Below are 24,974 nucleotides of genomic sequence, written 5' to 3'. Positions count from 1 at the left end.
CTTGGGTTTAAGAGGAAAAGATGATGAGCAGATCAGCCCTAACAAACTGTAACTCAGACAGACCCTGTTGTGTCTCCGGCCATCTACTTTGCTGAACTGATTCCGTTCCAGATACATAGGGTCAAATATCCTGTAACAATATTAGGATATACATTTTCTCACTGGATTTATAGTAATTTAATTACATCATTTCCAAACTAACAATGTTAGCAAGGTCAAATGACCTTAAAACTAGTTATTAAATTCCCTGGAACCAGAACAGCTCCACCTCATAAGCAGTTGTCGGACAGTCTAAACAGTCTCAACACTTAATTGAAAAACATTCCAGTGCAACCAGTGCCAAAGCCTTCCTGTCTTATTACCAAGTAACAGAACCCAAATGTCTTTCTGGGGTCCAAGGCAAATCATTTGTAAGTTCAGTACCAGCAAAACCTCAGAGTTGGAAAGGTCTATTTCCACCAGCACATCTGCCAAATTCTTCAGTAAAATCAATGCCCTCTTGTCTTGTCTAAAGATAAACAGTGCAATAAGCTAAAATTTAAGTTCCATCTTTTGCTTCAGACAAAGATTTTAAAGCAGTGCTACACAATCTTTACTGAGCCTCAAGCAATAGTGCACAAAAGCCAACAATGCACCAAAGGGAATATGAAACTCATAACTTCCAGACACCATTCTTGTGGCAGCCACAGAGTCCTGCTGCCATCAGCAGCATCAGATGGTTCCAGGGAGAAGGTTTTAGAAACTGCTGCTCCTGAGGCTTAACTACATTCTTTATCCATTATTTCATATATCTTACATCCCAAACCAGCAGAATCTGAAATGACAAAACTAAGTGCAAGATGGTGGCAGGAGGGTAACAATTGATTTCAGTGAAATGGAAAATTGGACCTCATGTTTTTCAACAGCAACTGCTATTCCAGAATAGAATAGATTTGACTTTGATTTCAGTTCCTTTCGGGAGTGCAAAGCAAAGCTCTACCAGCTGATGAACTGCAGTCTGGCAGGGCAGTACCAGGGAAGCACTCTAAACCCTCTTGAGGCTCTCTTCTGCTGATCTCCAAATGTTATTAGGAACAGCTCTATTTACTCCTCCTGTTAGGGCCACCTTTAAGCACCAGTAGTAACTGCTAAAACACTCTTGCCAGTATCAGGTAGAAAAACTGCTCAGAAGGACAGAACTGGGCTCAAGTGTGTATGTTTAGTGGCCCTGCTAGGCAGGGGGGTTGGAACTACATGATCCTTGAGGTCCCTTCCAACCCGGGTCATTCTGTGATTCTGTGATTCTGTGGGCTCACTCTTCGCTACTTAGTTGGTCTAACTGGGCATCATCAAGTGTTTTTGGTGGTTCCTACCTTAAGAAGTTCTTAATGATCTCAAGCAGGGCAGCCTTCAAATTCACTGTCTCAGAAACAGCATTGCTCATCAGAAGACTCACAGCTGAAGGAGATATTTTTGTCCTAGCATTTTCACAGGAAATTTCCATTTTGTATGAGTTCATCACTGGTTCACTGCCACCGCTGTGGTCGTGGTTGACAAGCTGGTTGTCTTTTGATAGGATTAAGATTTATCCTAATTTCTATGGAGATTTAAGTGTCAAACTTGTGTCTGGCTACAATATTGCTGTAGCAACCAACACCGTTTTCAGAAGGGATAATAAGACTGATGAGGACGTATGTCACTCCTTATGGTATCAGGGCACTCATGGCAAGTCCTCCCCATGCAGCTGGACCACCTGGCCCAAGGTCTCCATCCTGCGTCTACACACAGGTTAAAAAGCTGAAAGGTGGCCAAGCACCAATGCTTCTGATGGGTATGACTGCTCTCCAGTGGTTTTTAATAGAAGTTGACATATATGAATAATAAATGAATATTCAGGCATTAATAATAAATTATAGTTCTGTTTATATAGCTTTGTGTATCCCTTCTCCTGAAACACCTCCTAATAATAAGAAGGTGCAGACGATACACTTATAGGATGGTTTTCTGTATGTGTGTGCCCATGCTATCGGAAGCGAGAGTCCCGTATTGATACTTGAGGCGGGACACGCCTTTGGACTGCACAAACCAAGCGGAATGTAGGAGAAATAACTCAGCGATTAATCCCCTTTCCACCATGCGCCAAGCCGCAAGCGCTGCCAGGCTGCTGCACGCATCGCCTCCCCGGGCACCATAGAGGCGACACGGCCCGGTGGCTGCGTATCAGAGCCCGGGCGAGAAGGGCAGAACACGCGAGCACCGCCACTGAGGGGAGGGAAAATGGCGGCGCCCCGCCCCGACCTGCCAAGGGAAGCGCGGGCGGAAGTGTTGGAAGTAGCGCTGCGGCACCGAGCGGAAGTGCTGGCGGCGAGCGGCGGGCGCCGGGTGCAGGTGAGTGGGCCCCGGGGCGGCCCGCGCTGTGGGGCCGTAGCGGCTCCGTCGGCCTGGGGGCCGCTTCTCGGGTCTGTGTGCGCCTCAAGCGCTCCGCAGCCTCGCTGGGTCAGTGCACCGACCGCCCTGGACGCTGGCTGTTGTGTCCCGCTCTAACAGCCTCCTTTCGGTGCTGTTAGGGCCTGGCTCAGGCCTAGAGGCGTCAGGGCGCTTTACCTCCTCAGCTTGGTAATAGCAGGTGTTGTTACAGGCCTGCTTTGAGACGTGCCGTGTGATGCTTTCACTGGCTAATAACATAGTGCAGAGAAATGGTGCCTTTCTCTTGACAGCTGGGCTGCCTCGGTGAGGCTGAGGTGTGACTGCTTCTCACTTGAGTTCTGAGTGTCAGCCACTGAGGTCTGAGGTAATAAACGAGAAATACATTGGTTGGGGGCACTGATATGACAGCAGGGCCTTGTTTTCTTCTTTGACCCAAACCTGATTTGTTTTTATAAAAGATTGCAAACTTGGATGTTGAATGCAACACGGCTTTGTGAATGGGGGTAAAAACTAGAAGAGAGGAGATTTAAACTGGACATTAGAAAGAAGATTATTACAGGTGGTGAGGCACCGGAGCAGGTTACCCAGAGAGGTGGTGGGTGCCCAGTCCCTGGAGACATTCAGGGTCACAGTGGATCAGACTTTGAGTGCCCTGATGTAGCTGTAGGTGTCCCTGTTCATTGCAGAGGAGTTGGACTAGATGGCCTTTAAGGGTCTCTTTCAGCTCAAATGATTCTGTGACAAAAAGATGACAACATTTAGAAACTGGGAGAATCTTTAGATGAATCTTTTATTTTTACATATAGTTGCTGCCTTTCCTTCCTTAACCCTTTCAGATTCATGTCTGTTGTGATTTAAGTTATTCTCACGGGCTGTCAATCTCTACTGCTGCAGAAGAAAAAAATGATTGTAAATTCAGATGATATAAAGAAAATAAAAATTGGTGTGATAGTGGCTTATAGCAAGTAAGTGCGTTTTTCTGTAGCCTGGTGGCAACTGTCAGAGTTGTTGTGCTGAAGTGTAGTAGCACCTAGCTCTAAACAAAGCTATCCCTGATTCTTATGTTGACTTATGCCTGCTGAGGGTCGTGGCAGGGATGGGTAACATGTGCCTCAGGAGCTTAAATGCTGCTTCAGGAGAATCCGAGATATTCTGCATCTTCGTGTTTTTGTAAAGTAAGTGCAGTCTTATGGTTAGAGCCCCTTAGTGCCCCAACTGCTTTCATCCTCAGGCTGGTGCTTGAGCTGAAATTGGTTAATCAAAAAGTGTGTCTCAGCACTTGAAGCAGGCTGTGGCTTTGTTGCCCCCTGTGCTTTTACACCTTTTTTCAGTCCAGCTGCATTTGTAAAACTATCTGCAGAACTGGCAGGCTTTTCAACAGCTGGATCAGCGGGCAGTCCAAAGCAAATCAGAAAAGTATTTTTTGAGATTCTCAGTACAGACAGAGAATATAACAGCAAATGATTCTGCGTCTGGTGTGTGTAGGTGCTCATGGTCCTTTCACTGCAGTTCTGATCCCTTGCAGACCTCTCTAAGACAATGTCCTACTGGGCTGTGTGTCAGCTAGGTGATGGTCCCTTTAGACAAACAGCTTTTGTTCACCTAGCTTTTAAATAGCAGGCTGCAGGACTGGAGACAACCAAACTGCATGGTGGTGGCATCAGGGCTGATGATCAGCACTGTTATTTTTCTTACATGTTTTCTTGGAGTGCTGATGGATAAGAATTGCACTTTATGATGGCCAGGTAAATGCTTCTAATGTTCTTAAATGGCCTTTGGTGGGTATGGAAACAGGTACCATTATAAAGCAGACTATTTTCCTTACATTTTGTGTAGTGTGTAAGTATAATTTAAACAGTTTTTCTCCTGTTGGACTGAATAGTGAAAAACAGTGCAGAAGAACCAAGTCAAAGGCCTTGGTTTTATTAAATTTCTAGGCCCAGTCAGAGCATGGAAATAGCACATTTAAGTCTTCTATCTACTTGCTACACCAAACTAGTTGCCACCTCTGTATTGCCATCCTATAGCAACTTCTGGATGACTTTCTAACCTCTTTAGGCAGTGACTGCAAAATTGTCTTCTTGTGACTACCAGTTCTCAAGATGAATGAAAGCTGTTCCAAGGTCCAATACATTTCTGAATAATGTAGTATGTGGAGACTCAGACAACTGTGTATGTGTGACCCAGTGTGGAAGAAGCCTATCACAGAAAGATTAGCAGCACACTTTACTTATAACTGGGCATTTTGCATCTGCTAATTCTACTGCTGTCCTTCTGTCTTTGAAGCCCATGATGACAGGGTATGAAACACTTGCCTTCTGATGCATGTGCTGCTGTTTAGGCGTTTCGCAGAGGGACCTATCAACAGAAGTATGACCATGGCAGGCAGCTCCATAAGTAAACGACAAGTGCAGGTGCTTATACTTGGAGTGAAAAAAAAATGGAGCCATCTGCAGGAGCTGTAGTTTTTGCTGGGTGTTTTGAAGGGAAATAGGCTTCAAGGGAGTGTTTTCGCCTTTTCAGCATCAGCCAGAACTGCAGTGACATTCCAGTTGTTTTTGCTATGTTTTGAGGCAATGTAGCAATGTGCTCCAGTCCCATCCTGCTCTGAAGTTGCCCCTCACTGGTGAGTGTGTTCCACAGCTGTCCTTGATGGTGTTGGCAGAGAATTAAGGCATTTTCTCTGTGGCCTGGAGAAGATTTTATGGTTCAGAGGGCATGGGGGAGTTCCCTTGCTGCTGTCTGTGCCATATGTATGCTTGGTATAAATGGAGGTTGTTGTTCTGGGACTCTTGAGCTGACAGCTTTCATTAAGGCCAGTGTGGTGAGATGTCTGATTTTGAGCTACTAACTCATGATGCTGGCATCATATGAAGAGATCTCTTTCTGCAGTAATGAGTGCTGAAGTGAATGAAGTCCCTGGAAACTCAAAGCCTTGGAAAATCCATTTCAGATTGGTTCACAAAGCTCTTAAATCTGTATACTTTAAATTCATTTTTTGCATGAAAGTTGAGACAGAAAAAGGATTTTCAACAGGTTTCATATGGTTGTTAGTTTTGCTTGAAAGCCTTGATTTTAGAAAAGAAATAAAAGACCAAAAAGCTGTGAAGCAAAAGAAGACAAAACTGTAAAACTGCCCAGACTTCTCTTAATTTAATGTTGGTGGAGTGAGCAGCTCCGTATCTAACTAAGGCTGATTAAGAATGGGATCGCTAAAATTGGTATAAATGTTCCAAGCGTTGGTCATAAATACTGCATGAGGGAGGTAATTCTTGTGTCTATCAGCAGCCTTCCCAGAAGGTATCTTCCCGCATTCTTTGCAGTGGAAGATGATATTAGCACAAGACAAACAAAACATTGGCTTCAGGGCAGGCTGTGCCTTCATGGGGGTTGAGCTTTGTTTTGGTCTGAGATTAAGGCAGAGATTCGCTTTGGAGTTTTGCATTTTCTCATGTGCACAGCTTATCCACATGGCAGATGATCGTAGTTTTAAAAATCCACATCCATTTCCCTTTCCAGCTTAATGGTAAATCATTGTCGAGTCCCAATGGTCTTTTGAATGTAGAAGAGATCAAATATGTACAAAATATTTCGAAATACCATGTGTGGGAGGGTGTCAAGTCTGCAGCATTAGTGGTGATCAGTGATTCAATTAGCATGCCATGTATTTGCAAACACTTTACTTGCTGTGTGTGAGAAATGAATTGATGGTCCCAGGCTCTGGGAATGAGAGATGGAGACTAAATTTGCAAGTATTTTCATGGCCGGTAGACAAGAGGTGGAAGAGTTGACTTCCTCATAAGTTCTGATATGCACTAAGATACAAGTGTTTATAAATACCTCCCCTGGCTTTCAACCCCAAACTGGTCTGAGCAGTGAATGAAAATGCTTGGAAATAGCAAAGCATACCTTCTGCCTGGAAAAGGAAGCAGTAGTACATGAACAGACTCTTGCATCCTGACAGAGATGTTAACGCTGGGGTATTGAGAAGACAGCAGAATGGCGGAGGGAAGAGGTTTACATGGTACTGTGTCTCTGACATCCTTGTTTGGTGCTGATTTTGGAGTAAATTAAATCTACTGCCTTAGTGTAGGTACTTCTGTGGCTTTGCAAATCCAAGGCTGTGTGGTTGGCATTATGGCTTGCTTCTTGCTGGATGGATGCCATTCTGCTCCCAGCTGGATGGTAAACCAGGTGTTGATATATCTAGTAGCATGTTGTTTGGCAGTGAAGAACAAGGTAGACTGTTTGTCTGGGATGCTGGTACAGATAGTTGTGTCCTGGGGTGGTTGTGAAGTAGGGCAGCTGTGGTATATGCAGGAAGAGCAGAGCATCATAAAATTGAGTATTTTTCCCTTGCTGCCTCTGTCCTCTCTCTAGGAAAGCCAGCTATGTGACCAGTTTTCCTTGTGTTCCATAGGTTCCATGTGAACAGCAAGCAGGATCATCTTGCAAAAACAAGACGACAAGATGTTCTCAAGACCAAAGCCTGGGGAGTCCGAGGCAGACTTGATACACTTTCAAAACCAGTTCCTTGCAGCCAGAGCTTCACCTGCAGTGAAGATTGTGAAGAAAGCAGACAAGAGGAAGGGAGAAGAAAGGAGCACAGATGCTGAGAGACCCCATCTACAGGACAGCAAGGATGTAGTGATGCTGGATGGTAATTTCCCTTGTGGCAATCTTTCATAAATACATGTATCTTTTTTTTCTCTGTCTCTTTCAGTGTTACTTGCCCCATCACCTCTCTCAACCTGCTTTTTCCCTGCATATGTCTTCCCTGCAATATTATTTGTTCTTAGCCTCATTTGAAAATGCACATGTCCAATACTGCTACCTTTGGTAGAACCACCTTTCCAACACACTGCCTTCAACCCATGTATCAGCTGTCTGCGGTGCTCCAGCAGTCCCCGTGCAAGTAGTGTTTTCTGTGATTTGCACTCATTTGATTCTTGAGTGCTTATTTTACCTCCTATCCAGATCCTTCTCTTAGTGTCTCTGAGATTCAACTCTGCTAACAGTTCCAGCTTTCAGCCAGCAGATCTATCATGATAAGCCTCCTTCCAGTGTTTTTCTTTTCCTTCACCAGCAGTAACTGTAACACTTGTCATGCACTTAATAGTCTCAAAAACTCAATGTTCTCTCTTAAAAGCAACAATTTAAATCTTACGGTGCTTGTTTCCATGTAAGGAAATATGATTCTTGTTTATGAACAGTGAAAAGGAGGCCTTGACTTGCTCCTGATCATGCTAATCATTCACTGTTGGAGCTGTCAGTGAAAGTGTGTTTTTCTGTGAGCACAAACTGCAAGGATATGATGTGTTTCTAGTATAGTCTTTTCCTTCTTCCTTTAATATTTGAAGTCAGGCTTGAGTATACTTTCTTGCTTATGCAGCCCTTTGAAGGGCCCTTGGTGCCAATACATAAATAATAAAACTCTTGAGCATGTTGCTCTCCATTACCCAGTACAAGTCAGAGATGAAACTCATATAATTGTCTTACTGCATCTTCATCTTGTTTATTAATATTTATACATTTATAATATGTGCTGTTAAGGAGTGCTTGGTCTGGTACCTATTATGCAGTAGTTATATATGACTAACTTGGATCTTGTTTTCCTTTTTCTTTCCCCTCCACAGATTTTCCTGATATTCTCCCTGCTCTAACTCCTGGTCCTCCAAAAAAGTCCAAAATCAAAAGTGCCTGTGTTCACTTTGATGATGAAGATCCAGAGGAGAGACTGGAGAATCATGATCAACACATTACAGCAGTCTTCAGCAAAATCATTGTACGTCTAGCTTTTATGTGATGTTCTAGTGTATTTTGAATGCTGTGAGTTGAGACGTGGCAGGGATATAGGGTTCTGCTTTTATTTCCATAGAATAACGAAGCAGTAGTAGCACCATAAACCAGTGTCCTGGAGCATGCTGGGGGAAAAACAATATTTGGGTATATTTTTGTTGTAAGTTAAACGTGGGTTTGAATCTGCTCCAGTATGAATTTGGGTGAAATTCTGATTCTTGTTGCTGTGTGCTGGCCCAAATTTCCTTTTATCTGAGTTTTCTGGTGGTCAGTGGAGCTGGCAGCACAGCCTTTTGGAATGTAGCCTCACTTTGGTTCTAAGTAAGCACAAGGTGTTCTGAATCTGACAGCTACGTAGAAAAATCTTGCAAACTGCTGAGCTTAGTTCACTCTCAGCAAAATGGTACAAATGTGTCTGGCTGTTGTGGTGGTTTTATTGAGTTGGATTTTTTTTGGTGCAGGAACGAGACACAAGCGCAGAAGCAGTGACCATGCCAGTGTCTACTGGAGACCCATTTCCAAGGATATTTCATCGTTCTGAGATAAAAAGTGAGGTAAGAGCAGGACCAGCCATTCTGTTCTGCCTTCATTAACTATTAAAACTTTTCCACAACAAAAGGCAATGCATGGCAAGTGGTAGGACTCGGAATGCATGACTTGGCATGCTGGAGATGAGAAGCTGGCTCAGCATCTCCCTGCCATTGCCTTCTTGGTATAGGAGGAAGTTTTCTAACTGAGCTGCCATCAAATAAGCAGTCTGTACCCTACAGTTAAATAATATTGGAATCCTTTCAGTTTAAGGAAAAGGCAGACTCCTTCACATAACTTTAGCAAGTAGGTTCAAATCTGCCCTGTTGTTTTTGCTTTTCTTTGAGGAACAATCTCAGTGAATTTGCCCACCAGATTTGTATAAGTCTGTTCTTACTCAAGTTGCCTTTGATTCCTTCTGGAACAACACTTGAATGCAGTTGCATGGATTATCTTTTACAGTGTCTTGGATTTTGACATATAGTTTGTTTCAGGGCTGTAAAACTGAAGCCTATGGGTGCTGTTGTCAGAGTAGTTGCTATAGTAGTGAGAACCCCCAGCTGACTGGGAATCAAATGCTGGGAAATTGAATGTCATTGATAGCTATAGTTGCTTGGAAAAAAGAGTTTAGTTTGAAGGACAGCTCTTTTGAGAGGAAAAAGTAATACTTTTTAAAAGTACCAATTCTGTTTACCTGATGCAGGAGTGTGCAAAGTAGCTATTAAATGTTAAGACTGCCTTTTCAGCTTCTTCTCTGGACTGGGGATATGCAAGAGTCTTTTTGCTTAGTGTGCTTTGGATTTCCTGTGTATCAAAAGCTGTTCAGAGCCTTGCTCTTCTATTGCCTAGGCAAGCAGCACAGTAATTTAGTCAGGATTATTTTAGCACCACTTGCCCACTTCTTACTGTGTAAATCTCTTCGCCCTGGTGCTCTCTAATCACCTTATAAGAAGCCTTTTCCAAGTATGTGGTGAGCACAGTACAGTACAGCTCCATTTATCCTCAGAAATGCAAAGTATTCATCTATGCAGGGTTTCTAAGCAGCAGGAGATCTGGAACTGTTATGTTTGGTGATATTTTAGGTGTACTTTCCTGGCCCCAGTTCACTTATAATTAATCATCTTTTCTCCCTAGGTAGCAAAAACATTCATATGTTTTGTCTCTGTTCTAGCATTAAGCTGTATATTAAAATAGAATAGCACACATACAGAAAAGGGCAGGTGGCTGCCAGTAGCTTCTCCTGTGTCACATCCCAAAGTCTTTTTTTAAAATATCTTTAGGATCAGATCTGCACACCTGTTAGTGCCAGGTGTGTGGGGGAGTCTGAAGGAGAGAGTGGTGACACACAGCTTCCTTGTTTGCAGGTGAAGGTGGGATCTGGAAGAAAAAGCATCTTTGCACAAAAGATGGCAGCAAGAAGAGCTGCTGAAAAGCCAGCAACAGCTCCCTCTGCTGAGTGCACTCAAATAGCATCAGCTCCTCTGGACGTTCTGAATCCTGAGAGATCAGCAGAAGAGGCACCATGCTCTGGCAATGGGGACAGTAAGTGGAGAAGGTTCTGCTTAGGCAGCCTACCATATTTCCATAGCTTTACTAACTATTACATTATTGCACCTAATCTTTAAATTGCCCTTAGTTTTGAAATTGTGGTCTCTTGGAATATCTGTGATGTGGCAAGGATTTGAAATGGCCAGAGATCCAAATTAAAATCCTAGAGATAGAGTAGCCTTATCACTAATTTCCTTTTTTATGTTTACACAGGGTCAAATAGATTTATTTTTCAAGGCTTTTGCCCTCCTTTTACTTTTAATACAAAAGTATTTCTTGTTTTTTTCAGTATTTTTTGCAATTTTTGGAGAAGGATTCATCTTGTGCATGGCCTCTGATGCAGGTCCCCGTTTCTACCTACGTACAAGTTGGAAGCTCAGTCTTCCATCACTCACTGCTCTGCTGTGAGACTGTCACATTGCTCCATAAGGAATGCTGTGAGGCAGCACTGATGAGTCAGTGCCACCTCCAGCAATTATTTATCTGACGGCACTGTGACAAGGAAAGATGAAACCAATTCAAGTGGTACTGGCATCTCTAGGTGTGCAGGTGTCTTGGGCAGTCTTATCTGCTTAGGAATGACATATGTCTGTCTTTTTCCCTGACGTCCTCTTTTTCACATTGGAACGGATGCCAGATGTCATCTGAAGGTTTTCACCATTTGGCTAAAGTTTCTGTTTACCCCGACCCCTGTCAGAGAATTAGTAAAAGAACCCTCAGTTGTGCTGTGTGTGCACAAATCCATTATCCAGGTCTATTACCGTGTTTGCTATGTACCCTGTTACAATTGTGCATGTATACTTCTGCCTGAGAAATCTTTTGGGAAGCAGTAGTCCTCTGGCTGTGACCCTCTTGAAGTCAGAGAACACAGATATATGTATTAATACAACTGAGGGATCAGCAAATTATGTGTCCTCCTCTGCAAGACTGCTGGAGAAGGGTTTTTGTGAGAGGACTGCTAGAAGCAACAGAAGGAGGATAGCCATATTTCTTGTAGTGCAGGCGAGCTGCCGAATGGTAAAAAGTTTAGTGAATCTCTTACAAGACCTTTCTGTCTTCTTATTTCTTTTTGTTAAATACACAAGACAACTGCTGTGGAAGTGACATCAGACCTTAGCGCAGATTGAACAAGGGTTTGATGTTTTCATTGGCTGGCTTAGGTCACAGGGTTATCCAGGTTGCTATATGGAGCACGTAAAAACCCAAACAAAGCAACATATATAGTAGAGCTATAAAGACAAGTCCAGGTACTGTAGGCCAGCAAGAGAGTCTTGCTCAATTTGACTAGAGAAACTTGTTATCTTGCTGCTACAGTTAAATGAAATGAGCTTTTAAAAAGAATTTAGATCGGGTGATAAGAGAGACTTGATTTTGTTCAGGGTAGGAGAAATATCTGCCTGTCTGCAGCTTCTATTATGTTTAACCTTTAAAAATGAATACAGAAATTTGCAAGAAGAAAACATGCCTGTGTTGAGGGTAGATTCTGCCTCACACTGGAAACTGGGTTACATAGTAGTTTTCATTTTCTTTCTTGCTCAGCTGATATCAGTTCAGGTCTTCTTGGGCAGAGAAGGAAGCTAACTCAGAATAATATCCTGATTTGTGAATTATGCTCAAATTTACCTTTTGTGACTTTGTTTCAAGGAAACAAAGTACTTTCTTCTCTGTCTCTCTCCAACTCCTAAAGAAACAAGCCAGTAGTGGTGTTTTATTGATATATGCAATGAAAACCTGAAAGCCCGGATCTCTTAATTTTGTTTCCAGATAAACTAAGCTTCTTTACCCATTTTTTAATTTGTCTACCAAGGTTTATAGTGTGGGCTTGCTAATGACAAACTCTAAATGAGCTCATTATGCTGTCAAGACTTAAAATGACTAACTGCTTTATTTGCTGGATCTTTCAGATGAAGCTGATGGTGTTTTCATCTCTCAGCGGCCTTGTATCATAACGGGAGAGGGTCTTGGAAGCCAAAAGAGTGAGCAGGAAGCTCAGGCTATCCACAAAGAGAACTTAGAGAAGCTGCAGTCCATGTCCCAGGAAGAGATCCTGAAGGAGCAGGAAAGGCTTCTGGCTCAGCTAGGTATGTGCTACCCGGAGTGAATTGTCTTGGAAGTGTGGAAGCTTACTGAACATGTAGGTGTCTTAAAGTTTCAACAAATTTACAGATCAAAGGTGGGAGCTTGGGATCACTAGTCATTGTTCATGGAGATAGTTTAACTTCCATTTCATATCTGTAGCTTGTGAGTAAGAATCAAGCGTGAAGGAATTTGAGTGCTTATTCCTCAGCGAGAGGGAGCTTAGTTGAAGACTGTTTCATCTCGCCTTTGCTGTGGAATAAGATGGTCCATGCACACAGTTACTTTGTACACCTGATACCTGGCTACATGTATGTGTACTGAGGACCTAAATGGTAATTCACTGAAGCAGATAAGGAAGGTGAAAAAATATTGCCATTTAACTTCACTGCTTATAACAATGACACGTGTATGAAAGATATCTTGGTTTTGCACTTTCTTATTATGACTGATTTGTGACCTTTGCTCCTTGTCTGTACTACTCAATCCTTAAGAGACTGTAGTGAGGCAAACACTTGGGAGTTTAGAAAGGGAAGGATATATGCTAATTTTTTTTTTGTTAGTTGTCCTCAGATTATGTGCTCAGCAAGCCATAAAACAGTTAAATGCCTCATCTGCAAACAAGTGACAGTTGGCAGAGAAGGAATATGTGGAATGGGATTCAAAAGACTAAAACATAAATGGCAGGACCTATAGGTCTATCAGGTGTTTTGAGGCTGACAATTATCTGTCTGTCCTTTTGTCAATACTCTTAGATCCCAGTTTAGTTGCTTTCTTAAAGTCACGACGCAGTGGTAATGTAGGCCAGAAAAACGAAATAAAAATGGAACAGAACAAACCGGAGGAGTTTGTGGAATCTCTGACTGTGCCTCAACGTGGTGTGGGAACATCACTTTCCATGCAGGAGTCAGGTCTGGAGGAATCTGTAAGGAGGGATGAAAATACGAAAATGGAAATCACAGGTAAGAGACAGTACATGTTGTTAATGTTCGGAATATAAATGTAAGGGTTTTTTTATGGTGTTTGCATCATCCCAGATCAGAGTTCTGTGGAACTTTGTTAATTATCCAAATCGGAACTTTATCATGATATTTAAAGATTTTTAAGTTCAAGGAAGAGCATTCTTGTTGTTTCTAGCTGAGCTGTAGATTGGAATGATGATGCACTGCATAATGGAGGTGGTGAGCTATGCAGTGAGAGGTCTTGCTTTATTTTGGAAATTTGTTCTGAGATCACTGGGAGAAAAATGTGTTTTAAAAGTAAGCGTCGTTGCTGTTCTTATTTAGTTGTGTAAGCAGGGAAATAGAAGAGCATGATATTCAAGCAGCACTTGCTTCTTAATTATTTCTTTTAACTGGGAAAGATGGGGACAAACAGTTGGTGGGTAGATCTCCTTGAAAAGACTTGCTGTTGTGCTCAGGGAATAGCATGGAGATGACAGCCAATGAAGTAGCTTGTGTAGCACATCTGTCTTAATGTGAGACTGCTCCTGATGGCCCCACTGTTTGACCTGTATTGCACAGCCCATGTAAGCATTTCCAAAGGTTATGATTCTTTCTTTTGTGTGCTATGGGTGGAAGAAGATGCTAACTTATAGAGAGGTCTGCTTTTTCAGGACAATTCTACAGAGCTGTTGCATTTTACAACAATGTTCTAATACTCAGTTTTACTATTGATTCTTTTACCTTGTATATTTTGATGATGGAAGAGTGGTAATGTGTCTAAAAGAGTGAAGATGTGGAAGTTTGTTGGCATAAATCTTTATCTTTGCCTTCAAACTGCCAAGAGACCTTAGTGGGTCTCACTTTGATATCAGAACAGCATTCACTGAGGTTTGTGTACCTTTGGATCTCCACATGTTATTCACATCTCTTATTTTCCTTACTAAATGACACAAGGAGTCTTTGGGGGCGATTTTACCTCTTGCTTAATTAAATACTTGTAAGTATCAACGTGCTTCAGTTGTGCTAAGGAAGCCTGCACTGATGCTGTCTGCGTTGGATCTGCAGTTTCTATGCTTATGTGAGAAGAAAGCTGCTTTTTTACAGGCAGCTAAGAGCAATCTTTGTGATCTTCATGACAGCCCAAGGAAGCATTTACCCCCTTATGTTTCTCATATTGTTGCTCTGTTCGCGTTTTTTCCTTTTCTTAGTGTTAACATTAGGCTCCCATTCACATCTTCCAGAACACTTGTTTGAAAGAGGCATCTCTCCTTTATTTTCTTCCAATTTCATGTTAATCTTTCACTGTCTTTGTCTCTTGATTCTCTCTTCTGATCCATTCTTTGTCTCCCATGCAGTCTGATTAAAGAGGTCTCCAAATCTGCCTTGGATTTTAGCTTGGTGTTTGCAAGACTTAACAAGTATTTACCACTTTCTTGATGAGAGGGATGAATCTATGTGTATGTGTGTGTGTTTGCAGGAGAAAGAAAGACAATTGCCTCATACTCAAGAAAACACCTCACTTTTGCTGTTTCTCTTCAGGTTTTTGTTTTTCATGAACTCACATTAATCAAAATAACAGGTTTTAATTCTTTTCCCAGAACAGTTGAGTGCGCTGCGAGTAGCATCAGATTAAGTGACTTTCTTTTACTCATAGGAACAATAGGAGTGGGCTGTTTAACTGTAGAGACTGAACAAAATTGTAGTAGTGCTCTTGGAAAAGCTCAGTGTACAAAGCGTTGTGTGCTGGTAACATCTTTTACTGCCCCTACAAGATTGCAGACAGAAGAAATTGAGTTTTCCCGGAATATTTGAAATAACGAGGAAAGAGTGATCCAGAACACTGTTAGGAAGCCAAGGGAAGCCTTTCTAGCCCCCGAGTTTATGTCCACAGCCCATCGTGGCCCACAGGAGATGTAAAATCTTAATTTGCTTGTGCTTGGAATTTAACTCAGATGAATAATCCGGCAGAAACAGTTGTTCAGAATTTCCTAAGGGTAAGGAGGATGACACAAAAGAGCAGGACTGCTCAAAAGTCAAACTTGCCTCACTAATGAGATAAAAGGCAACTGTCTCTAATAAAGAAGACAGTAAAGCCTTTACAGAATCACACAGAATCACAGAATTACCCGGGTTGGAAGGGACCTCAAGGATCATGTAGTTCCAACCCCCCTGCCTAGCAGGGCCACCAAACATACACATTTACTAGATCAGGTTGCCCAGGCCCGTCCAACCTGGTCTTGAACACATCCGCAAGGAGGGGCATCCCACAACCTCACTGGGCAACCTGTTTTCCAGGACCTAACCACCCTTCTAGTAAAGAACTTACCGCTAACATCCAACCTAAATCTTCCCTCCTTCAACTTAAAACCATTTCCCCTAGTCCTGCTATTATCAACCCTTTCGCAAGAGTTTTTACTCCTTCTGGGAGTAAGTTCCCTTCAGGTACTGAAAGGCTGCAATGAGGTCACCCCGCAACCTTCTCTTCTCCAGGCTGAACAAACTCCAATCCCTCAGCCTGTCTCATAGGGAGGTGCTCCAGCCCTGATCATCTTTTGTGGCCCTCCCTCTGGACCTTTTCCAAAATTTCATATCTTTTTTGTAACTGAGGGTCTCATCACCCTGGACACAGTACTTCCAGATGGGGCCTCAACAGAGCAGAGTAGAGAGGGAACGATCACCTCTTCCACTATCCCTGGCGACCACCCCTCTCCTGATGGAGCCCAGGATCCCATTTTGTTCTTCATGGGCTCTGCAGAGCGCACTGTGTGGGTCTCATTTGTTAAGTTTCTCATTGCTATCAGGACCCTAGGTTTTTTCAGCTGAGCTGCTAACTCAAGGACAACTCTCCCAGCCATGTAGCAGGTGCTGGGGTTCTTCCGGCCAGTGCAAACCCTTGCACTTTGCCGTTTGAACCTTCTTAGGTTCACCCGAGCCAGCTTTCAGCTGACCAAGGTCTCTGAATGGCAATTGTTCGTCCCGTATCACTGCACCCTCAGTTGTGTCATCGCAACTTGCTGAAGGGTCCCATCCATTCCTCATCACATGTCATTAATCAAAGAATGTTCTAAGAGCACGGTCCCAAACAGCCCTTGAGGGCGGCCGCCGTTACCGGCTCCACCTGGACATAGAGCCATTGAACACACCTTAGTCTGGGCGCTTTTAAAGCCAATTGCTTATCCCAATCTATTGTCCACCCATCAAAATCCCCTACCTTTGGTAGGAACTCAATTTGGAGAGTGAGGATGTGATGGGGGACCATGTCAAAGGCCTTGTCGGTCGGTAATGACATCGGTTTCGCCTTCCCATTCACCACAACGCAGTCACTCCATCAGTAGAAGGCCACAGATATAGTTAGCATGACTTCCCTGGTGAAAGCCGTGCTGGCTGTTCGGATCACCTGCTTGTTCTTTATGTATCAAGCATGTTGTCCAGGAGGATCTGTTCCATAATCTTCCAGGCACAGAGGTGAGACTCACCGCCTGTAGTTACCCGGGTCGTCCCTGCTCCCTTCTTGTAAATGGGAGTGCGTGACCCTTCCTCCAATCATCCGGGACCTCACCTGACAGCCACACTTCTCAAATATGATGGAGATGCGGTCAGCAACCACCTCAGCCAGCTCTTCAGGACCCTGGATGCACGCATCTGGCCCCATAGACTTATACTCATTCAGTCTAAGAGGCACTCTTCGGACTTGCCTACCCTTACAGTGGGGGAGGATTTCTCCTGGTCCCCACATGGAGGGATGGGGTGCAAGACTTAGGGACGTGAAAAAGACTAGAATCCTGGCCAACAGTGAAGACCGAGGTGAAGAACTCATTCAGCACTCAGCTTTCTCTTCATCTGTTGAAGCCATTTCTCACTTTTGAATTTACCAGAGTAGGTACACACCATTTTGGCCTGTCTTCTGGCCAATGTACTGTAGAGGTTTTCTTATTGTTTTTCATCCTCGCCAAGTTCAGTTCTGCCTGTGCCTTGGCTTTCCTGATCCACATCTGCAAGTTCGGACGGCATCCCTGTATTCTTCCCCGGGTGACACAGCCTTGTTTCAGAGCTTGTACACCCTTTCTTCACCCTCAGTTCCTCTTAGCAGGTCCTTGCTGAGCCATGTCGGTTTTTCTACTCTCCTGCCCCTTTCTTAATCAGGGGATGGAGACCTCCTTGTGCTGCAGGAGGGCATCCTTGAACAGTAGCCAGCTCTCCTCAACGTCCTTATCTTTGAGGGCAGCGCGCCAGGGGATTTGGCAGCATTCCATTGAGTTAGCTTGAAGTCTGCTCTTCTAATTGAGCATCCTGGTCCTGCTCTTGCGCAGGCCCACATCGCTTGAGATCACAAACTCAACCAGGGCATGATCGCTGGAGCCCAGGCAGCCTCCAACCTTGACGCCTTTGATGATCTCCTCAGCGTTGGTGGCAGCAGGCCAGCAATGCTTGACTCTGGTCGGTCTGTCTAATCACTGAACCAGAAAGCTATCATCAATGGATTCCAAGAGCCTTCTGGAGGATCTTGCAGCTCGCCGTGTGGTTGTTCCCAACAGATTCAGGATGTTGAAGTCCCACACGAGGAAGAGCCGTGAGCCAGACGCTCACGCATCTGGACAAAGAATCTCATCAGCAGTCGCTCCTGATCAGGTGGTCCTGTAGTATACCCTCAGTACAGCTGACCTTTATTAGTCCATTCTCTCTAACCCACAGGCTCCAATGTTCTTGACTGTTTCTCATGGGAGGCTCCTCACAGTTTCAATCTCTGACATAGGGGACTCCACCCTTCTACCTCGCCTATCTCTCCTAATAGAGCCTATAGCATCGATGGTGGTATCCAATTGTGGGAGTCATCCACCATGTTTCTGTGATAGCAACAATGTCATAATTTTCAGAGTGCATCACAGTTTCAGTTCATCCTGCTTGTTGACTCAGGTCCGTGCATTAGTATAAAGGCACTTCGCCGGCTGTCGTCTTACCACCTTCATAAGCATATCAGGATCCGCTTAGAAGCGGCATCCAGCACCCCTGCAATCTTTGCCCACAGAGTTTGGTACAATCCCTCGAATGCACCGTTCAACCCCAGTAGCCCTTATTTTGTCCCCTTTATATAGCCTTTATATAGCAACTTCTAATCTTATCAAATAGAAAAGCAAATCCTGGCACCAAGACAAAAGGGAAAGCAAACAAGAAAAGGAAGCAGTTGGTTGGTAGTCCTTAATATAATGCAACCCTGAAAAAGTTCAGTGCAGATTTTGCATCTAAACTGCCAGCTTCTGTTTCTGTAAATGGTTTTCTCAGTAACTGAGCAATCTGCTGATGCCTTGGAATATGTATATGTCTTGTCTTGTTGACAAGATCATAATGCTACAGGCTGATGATAATGTGTGTAATCCTATTCATAGAATGATTATCCAGTTCAGTGATTAATGGAGAAGGAAAAAACAATTTGTTGAATTACAAATGTCAATAGATCTTTTTTTTTTTTTTGTTGATTTCTATTTCCTCTGATTTTGCATCCACCACCTACAGACATTCCACTTTCTTACATATCAGATGCTTTTCTCCTTCAATTAAAATGTGTGTTGAGCCTTTGGCTGAAATTCTGTGCAACAGCTTTCTGGCTCAGGAAGATAACTGTGTGCTTGGTTCCTTGCCTGACTCACTACCACATTGATCATAAGGGTGAAGCTTCATCCTAGAAATGATGAGTGCCCTTTCCGAAAGTTTATCTGCTAATTGGAGGGAAGTAGTAGGTTGGGTTTGGGGCCAGTTATCAGCAGGGAAATCTCTGATGAAAGAAGAGCATCTCAGAGGGACACACTGTTCTTTGCAGGAGAAGACAAGAGCACTAGGATTAACAGCTGCAATACGAATGAATTCTGGTCTTGTTTTGCTCCGGTAGGAGTGATGATTTTGCTTTCCTTGCCCTCAGTTTGTCTGCTTGTATCAATTTGTGTGATTTCTCTTGAGATAGCAAGGATTCTTTAGTTATCTTTTCTCATATCAGCCCGGGACAGTTTGTACTAGCCAGGCATTACCTGTGCTAACATTTAGGTAATCTCTCCTGCCCATTCACTTGTGATATTTTTCCACATGGTGATCTGAGGGCAATTCTTGTGTTGTAAAGCATAAATGTATTGTTTCTCAAATTGTTCTGGTCAAAACTCTTCAACAAGTTAAATCAGTCATTTCTTCCTGTAGTGCCCTCACCTCTGAAATTCTCGTTCAGCTGCCCCATTTTCCCACTGAGCTGTTTCTCAGTCAAGCTGTGTCAGTTTTTCTCTTATGATTTTTTTTTTTTTTCCTCCCAAGTTGATTTTCTCAGGTCTTTAAAAGGAGACACAGTAAGGAGAGTAGTACTGGAAGTGTCACAGAAGTGCGAGTGGTAGCACTGGTGCCCTCCCTTCAGTGTACATAGGCTGACGTTGTCCTGGCGTCTTTAAAACCAAACTTCATGCCAGGCCAGTAATTCATTCAGCTGTCTTTGTGTTACTACTGTTCTTGACTCCCCTAAAGCTCCCCTTCCTGAATGAAGCTCATTTATTTTGCAAAAGTAGGGCTGGTATTATTTTCTGCCCTGGTTCTGATCATTTGGCCTTATTTGTGTCCTGACTTTCATTTGGTTTCACCCTAATTAGCATAGTCTGTGGATTTTGTTACAGTGCTGCATAATTTCTCTTATAGCTCTCACGAAGGATGAAAACAGCTCTAAGTCTTTGATGTTTATGCATCAGTCAGCAGTTCATTTGAAAATTGTTTTCTCCTTATTTTTCATGGATCCTATATTTGATGTAGTCTTTAAACCAAGTGGGTTGGCAAATAGGGAATAGGATTTTCTTCATCTTTGCTTTTGAAGGTAAAGCTGTCATTTTCTCTCCCAAAGATGATGATCTGCCTGTGAAGCCAAGGAAGGAATGGATTCACATGGACAATGTGGAGTTTGAGAAGCTAGAGTGGATGAAAGATTTGCCTTCTCCCCGGCAGAAGAAAACTAAAAAGGTTTAAAAGCAGAAACTGATTTTTTTCTTGTTTGTGAAGCGTCTGGTTTGTGTTTCTCACCAGTGACGATTTTGAAGTTTTCTTAAATAATCCCCTCGTTACTCAATCTGAGAGATTTTGTAAGGCTGAGAAGGGGGCCTAGTGTTCTCCACAGGATGAGATAATATGTGATCACTTAAACTCTATAGGCTAAAGAGAGCTACGAAGTGAGAGTCTGATAACTCACAGGTGTGGTGAAACAGGTCTGAAAGCTAAGGAAAATAAGGGGAATAAACTTTTTTTTTTTTTTTTTTTTAAAGAATTTGAAATCTGATCTGGGGAGTTTCTCAGATCAATTGCTAGGTGACATCTCAGAAACAGAATTTGATGTGGTGAATAGAGCGCAAGGTAATAAAAATAACATCTCTCTCCCTCCACCACTTTCTTTATGTTAGGGAATGCAAGCTCGATTCAGTTTAAAGGGAGACTTGATTCCTGCAGACGCTGATTTGCCTACTCATCTAGGTCTGCATCACCATGGAGAAGAGGCAGAGGTAGGTGTAATGAAGCAGAAAGGAAAGAGCGCACCCATTTCCATTTTCTGTGTTTATTTTGTCAGATTCCTTTTGTGTCAAGGTGTTTTAGTGACAAAAACCTCAAGAAAGTGTAGAAGGATGGTTTTCTTTGGAAACAAGCTCCTGAAGAGAAGTTTAGTGTATTAATTTCTGTTGTTTGTTTTCAGACAGTGCTGTTAAGGCTTTTCTTCTTCAATGCCATTAAAGATCTGGGGTGTTGCAAAAAGAATATACATCTTTTTAAGTACAGTTTTCTTCCATCACTTCATCTATTGCAGTCTCTTCTGCAACTGGTGTGAAACAGCCAAAAAACTGTTGTGATTTATCTCCTGTTATGCACTATTTTACAGCAAATCTTATTTTAAGGGGTCTGTTTTGTCTATAGTTGGTTGTTTGTTGTTTTGTGTTTTGTTTTTTTCCTCCCCCATTTAGAGGGCTGGATATTCTCTCCAAGAGCTCTTTCATTTGTCTCGCAGCCAGCTTATTCAGCAGAGAACACTGGCTCTACAGGTCTTGGGTCGTATTGTTCAAAAGGTAAGTGGAATTTACTCCTCCCCATAGCTGACATTTCCATTGCAATGGGGTCCAGATTTTCTGATCCTGGTCGTTTGTCTTCTGTTTTATTGCAGATGAACAAAATCACTGGCAGGGTATTTCTTTTTACACCAAAGATCTCACTGTTAAGAAAAGTTACAGTGTTGTATAGCGAATTGAATTTCAGGATTCTCTGCGGGAAGAAGCTTTGTAGCTTTCAAGTATTGCTCAGCAGCAGTGCTGCAATTTATGTTCCACTGTTTCTTTGGACAGGAGTTATTTTTATGGTGTTACTTCTGTGACAAAAACTCCCATTTGCAATGACCCCTTAGTTCTTGTTGCCTGAGCCAGCTACATGATGTGCTTGTTCTGTAGGTGGTGAGAATGAGCCAGCCTAATCTTACAGTGAAGGGCATAAAGCAATATGAATATTCCACGCACTTTCCCACCTAACTCTTGGGGGAAGTGCTAACCTTCCCTCCAGCAGCAGTGGAGGTTTAGATGAAGTAACAGCATGGTTTTGAGAAGAAAGGTGGGGCGGAACAGGATGAAATCATAAGCAGGGTCCAGACACAAGAAAGTAAGTTTTTCTGCTTAAAAAAATGTATATGTGCCTCTCTGGAGAATGAGGAGAAGAGAAAATACAAAACAACTTTCTTAAAACCTCGTCTGTGGGAAACAACTGACTTGCCTAAAGCAGCAGCAGCATCATAATGGAATAGCTGTAGACTGCTCATAGACAGTGTCCCACTATTGATCTAAGCAGAAAAGAATTTCTTGCTCTCTAAACCAAATAGGAAATACACAACGAAGTTACAGAAATACCATAGGAATGTGCAATTATTCTCTTAGAACTTTTTTTCTTGGACTGGCCCTTGAGTCATAGAATTTTAAGTGGGGTGAGAAGTTCGTAGCATGCAAAGCAGGGTGGACATCCTGGCGGATTCCAGTCTGTACGCTGTAATTGCATTTGGGGCTATCTGACCTTCCCTCTGCCTATGCAAGAGAGGGAGTATGTAATGCAGAAACAGTTGTTCATCAGTAGGTAATGTTCCCTAGAAAGGCTACCAATTCTGTTATTTATGCTTGAGCTCTTGCCAATTTGTTACCTACTGTACGGGGCAGCACTGGAATTTAGCATATCTGCATCCGTTTGTGATGTCCTAAAGTTATGTAGCATGGAAGTCTCCTAACTAGGATAAACAGCAGGTGGTCAAAATGTGACTGAGCTGCCCAGTTTTATGTTTTATAAGTGGATTTTCCTGCACTGCTGGCACTGTAGGTCTTTGAGGATCTGTGAAGACTTAAGTATTTCTTCTGGCCTTTTATATCACTACTTTGGACGGAATGATACAAAATTTTTCTGTCTCTGTAGATAATTCTGCACTTTCCTTGGAGAATACCAAGCAGAGCAATTTGTTATGCTGACTGCACAGTGTAGCTGCTTTACAATAGAGCTGGGAAGAGGCAAGCATGCAGAATGTTAAATTGTAGACAGTTGAGGTGAGACAGCTGTAACATTATCTCTGTATGATATACTTTTCAGGCCAGGGCTGGAGAGTTTGCTTCCTCCTTGAAAGGCAGTGTTCTGCGTCTGCTTCTCGATGCTGGATTTCTCTTCCTGCTGCGCTTCTCCCTGGATGATACTGTGGATAATGTCATGGCAGCATCTGTTGGTGCTCTCCGAGCTCTGCTGGTGTCATCTGATGACGAGGTGAGGAAATCATTGCATCCACTGCTTTGGTTTCATTCAGAATCATTTACAGAATCAGAATGAAAAGACGAGGTAAGTAACTGCTAAAAAAGTCTTGCAGGAAGGGTTAGCTTAGTGGTTAGTAGAATGCTATTTCTGTGCTTTGGGACAGACAAAGAACTGTATTATCTGAATTTGAGAGATTCAGCCCTCTTTTCTCCTATTTAAGTTAGCTCTACCTATGATTTAATTTGGTGCAGGCTGTTGTAGGAGTTCTCTTCCATCCTGACACCTTTAAAATGTAGAGCATGTCACTCTTAGTGTATGTGTATGATATAGACATTTTATTCTTAATACCAACTCTTCTGTTGTTGGCTTTTTGCTGTAATTTTTCTGCTTCTGAACAAATTAGTGACTAAGTATTTTCTCTGCTTTTTGTCAGGCCTCACAGTAGTACTAGTCTCTCTCCATCATTATCCATCATCTTTCACGACAGTATAACTATTTTTCCATTCTTACAAATTTCTTCTTGATTCTTCTGTTAGAAGGCTGAAACTTCTTTTGGATCTTCAGAGATACTGGACGCTAAACAGCAAGGTTAAGGAGTCTTCCTGGTTGAGCAGAAACAGGCTATTATGGGCAAAGCAGACTAAGGCCTGTGTTTTTCATATTTCAAGTTCCTTTTATGAGGGCTACTCCTGTGTTAAACTGCAATGAGAATGGTGCTAGGAAAGAGTGGATAGATCTCTAGATGCCTATCATGCAGGTCCAGGAATGGGAATAGAGCTAATAAATGTCAAAATCCAGTTTAACTTCTAGAGCCCTTGGTGGTTATTTATTTTTATCTTAAACGCTTTTCGATTAAGCTGCATTTCTGTTCCTTGTCTAGTGGATTTAATTCATGTTGCAGTAATTGCTTTTCATGATTTCCCAAGTGTCTGTGGGTCATAGATTAAAGTCACTTCTCTGAAGAAGCATTTCATCCAACCTGTAAATGTTTAGAGAAGCCTTTATTATGTTCCTATTTTCCTGAGTTAGGTGGGAATCTGTAAGGCATCCTGAAATTCAGTGTTCTTGAATTTTTTTTTGGTCTTCTGTTATCTCTGTATGAGAATTGTGTGTGCTTTTACCCTCCTCATAGAAATATCTTGATTGGACTTTCTCGTGGTACCAAGGGATGGCTGCATTCCCATTTGTGCCCAACAATGAGGAAGAAGAAGAGGAAGAAGAAGAAGAAGAATTAACTGAAGCAGAGAAGTCTCAGAATAAAAAGCAAAAGGATGAAAACAAGCCAGATGCAGATGTAGCCCGTTATGATGTTGTAAAGGTAAGCACACAGCTTGGCCTGAAATCTTTCTGGAAAAATTCTGTGTGCAGCAGCTGTGTGTGTGCTGTTGAAATGTGTACTCTTCTATGTGTTAGTAGTGTTATGAACAAAAAATACAGCATCTCTTTGGCTGTTGGATGTTATGTTTCTGTCATACATTATCAGTAGTGTAGTTTTATTAACCTCTAAAATTGTTTTGACTTGACCGATGTGATTTTATCATTAAGTATCTCTAATTTCCTCTGGGGAAATTGGCAACGAGCTTGCTGATGACCATGATTTGTTGAAAGATTGAATACAGACATGATTTTTGTGTTCACGTACTTGAACTAGAGGTGAAACAATTGTAGAGACTATTAAAATGTTTGTGTGCACCATTGTAAAGTTAAGCAAGAGAATTACAGCTGGATAGTAGTAGTAGCTGAATTAGTAGTAGTAGCTGAAACAGACTGGTACAATGACATTCTCTTTGTATTTGATGCAGTGACTACTTAGCACTTCCCTTATATCACTCTTCATGTTGCATCTCTCAGAATGAATTTCACATACGTCAGGGATGTGTAATTTAGCTTCAACATGAGATC

General features: G+C 42.5%; 1 protein-coding gene across 2 annotated transcripts in view; it reads left to right on the top strand.

Annotated features, from left to right (window-relative positions):
* The first annotated feature begins 2,243 nt into the window (after window positions 1-2,243).
* Window positions 2,244-24,974, top strand: part of RPAP1 (RNA polymerase II associated protein 1) — a 39,631-nt gene continuing 16,900 nt past the window's right edge. Inside the window, exons 1-12 of one of the 2 annotated variants that reach the window (XM_015864531.2) lie at window positions 2,244-2,367; window positions 6,827-7,066; window positions 8,043-8,191; window positions 8,667-8,759; window positions 10,098-10,275; window positions 12,186-12,362; window positions 13,113-13,319; window positions 20,167-20,282; window positions 20,717-20,815; window positions 21,269-21,370; window positions 22,917-23,084; window positions 24,205-24,390. In XM_015864531.2, coding sequence (XP_015720017.1) covers window positions 6,877-7,066; window positions 8,043-8,191; window positions 8,667-8,759; window positions 10,098-10,275; window positions 12,186-12,362; window positions 13,113-13,319; window positions 20,167-20,282; window positions 20,717-20,815; window positions 21,269-21,370; window positions 22,917-23,084; window positions 24,205-24,390 — 1,665 coding nt within the window. In that variant the 5' untranslated portion in view covers window positions 2,244-2,367; window positions 6,827-6,876. Of the gene's footprint in view, window positions 2,368-4,934; window positions 5,033-6,826; window positions 7,067-8,042; window positions 8,192-8,666; window positions 8,760-10,097; window positions 10,276-12,185; window positions 12,363-13,112; window positions 13,320-20,166; window positions 20,283-20,716; window positions 20,816-21,268; window positions 21,371-22,916; window positions 23,085-24,204; window positions 24,391-24,974 lie in introns of those variants that run through there. The other variant, XM_032444909.1, reaches the window with a different exon arrangement.

Source organism: Coturnix japonica, chromosome 5 (assembly GCF_001577835.2).
Source record: "Coturnix japonica isolate 7356 chromosome 5, Coturnix japonica 2.1, whole genome shotgun sequence".
NCBI classification, from domain to species: Eukaryota; Metazoa; Chordata; class Aves; order Galliformes; family Phasianidae; genus Coturnix; species Coturnix japonica.
Note: the sequence above shows the minus strand (reverse complement) of the source record. Positions and strands in the feature narration are given on the sequence as shown.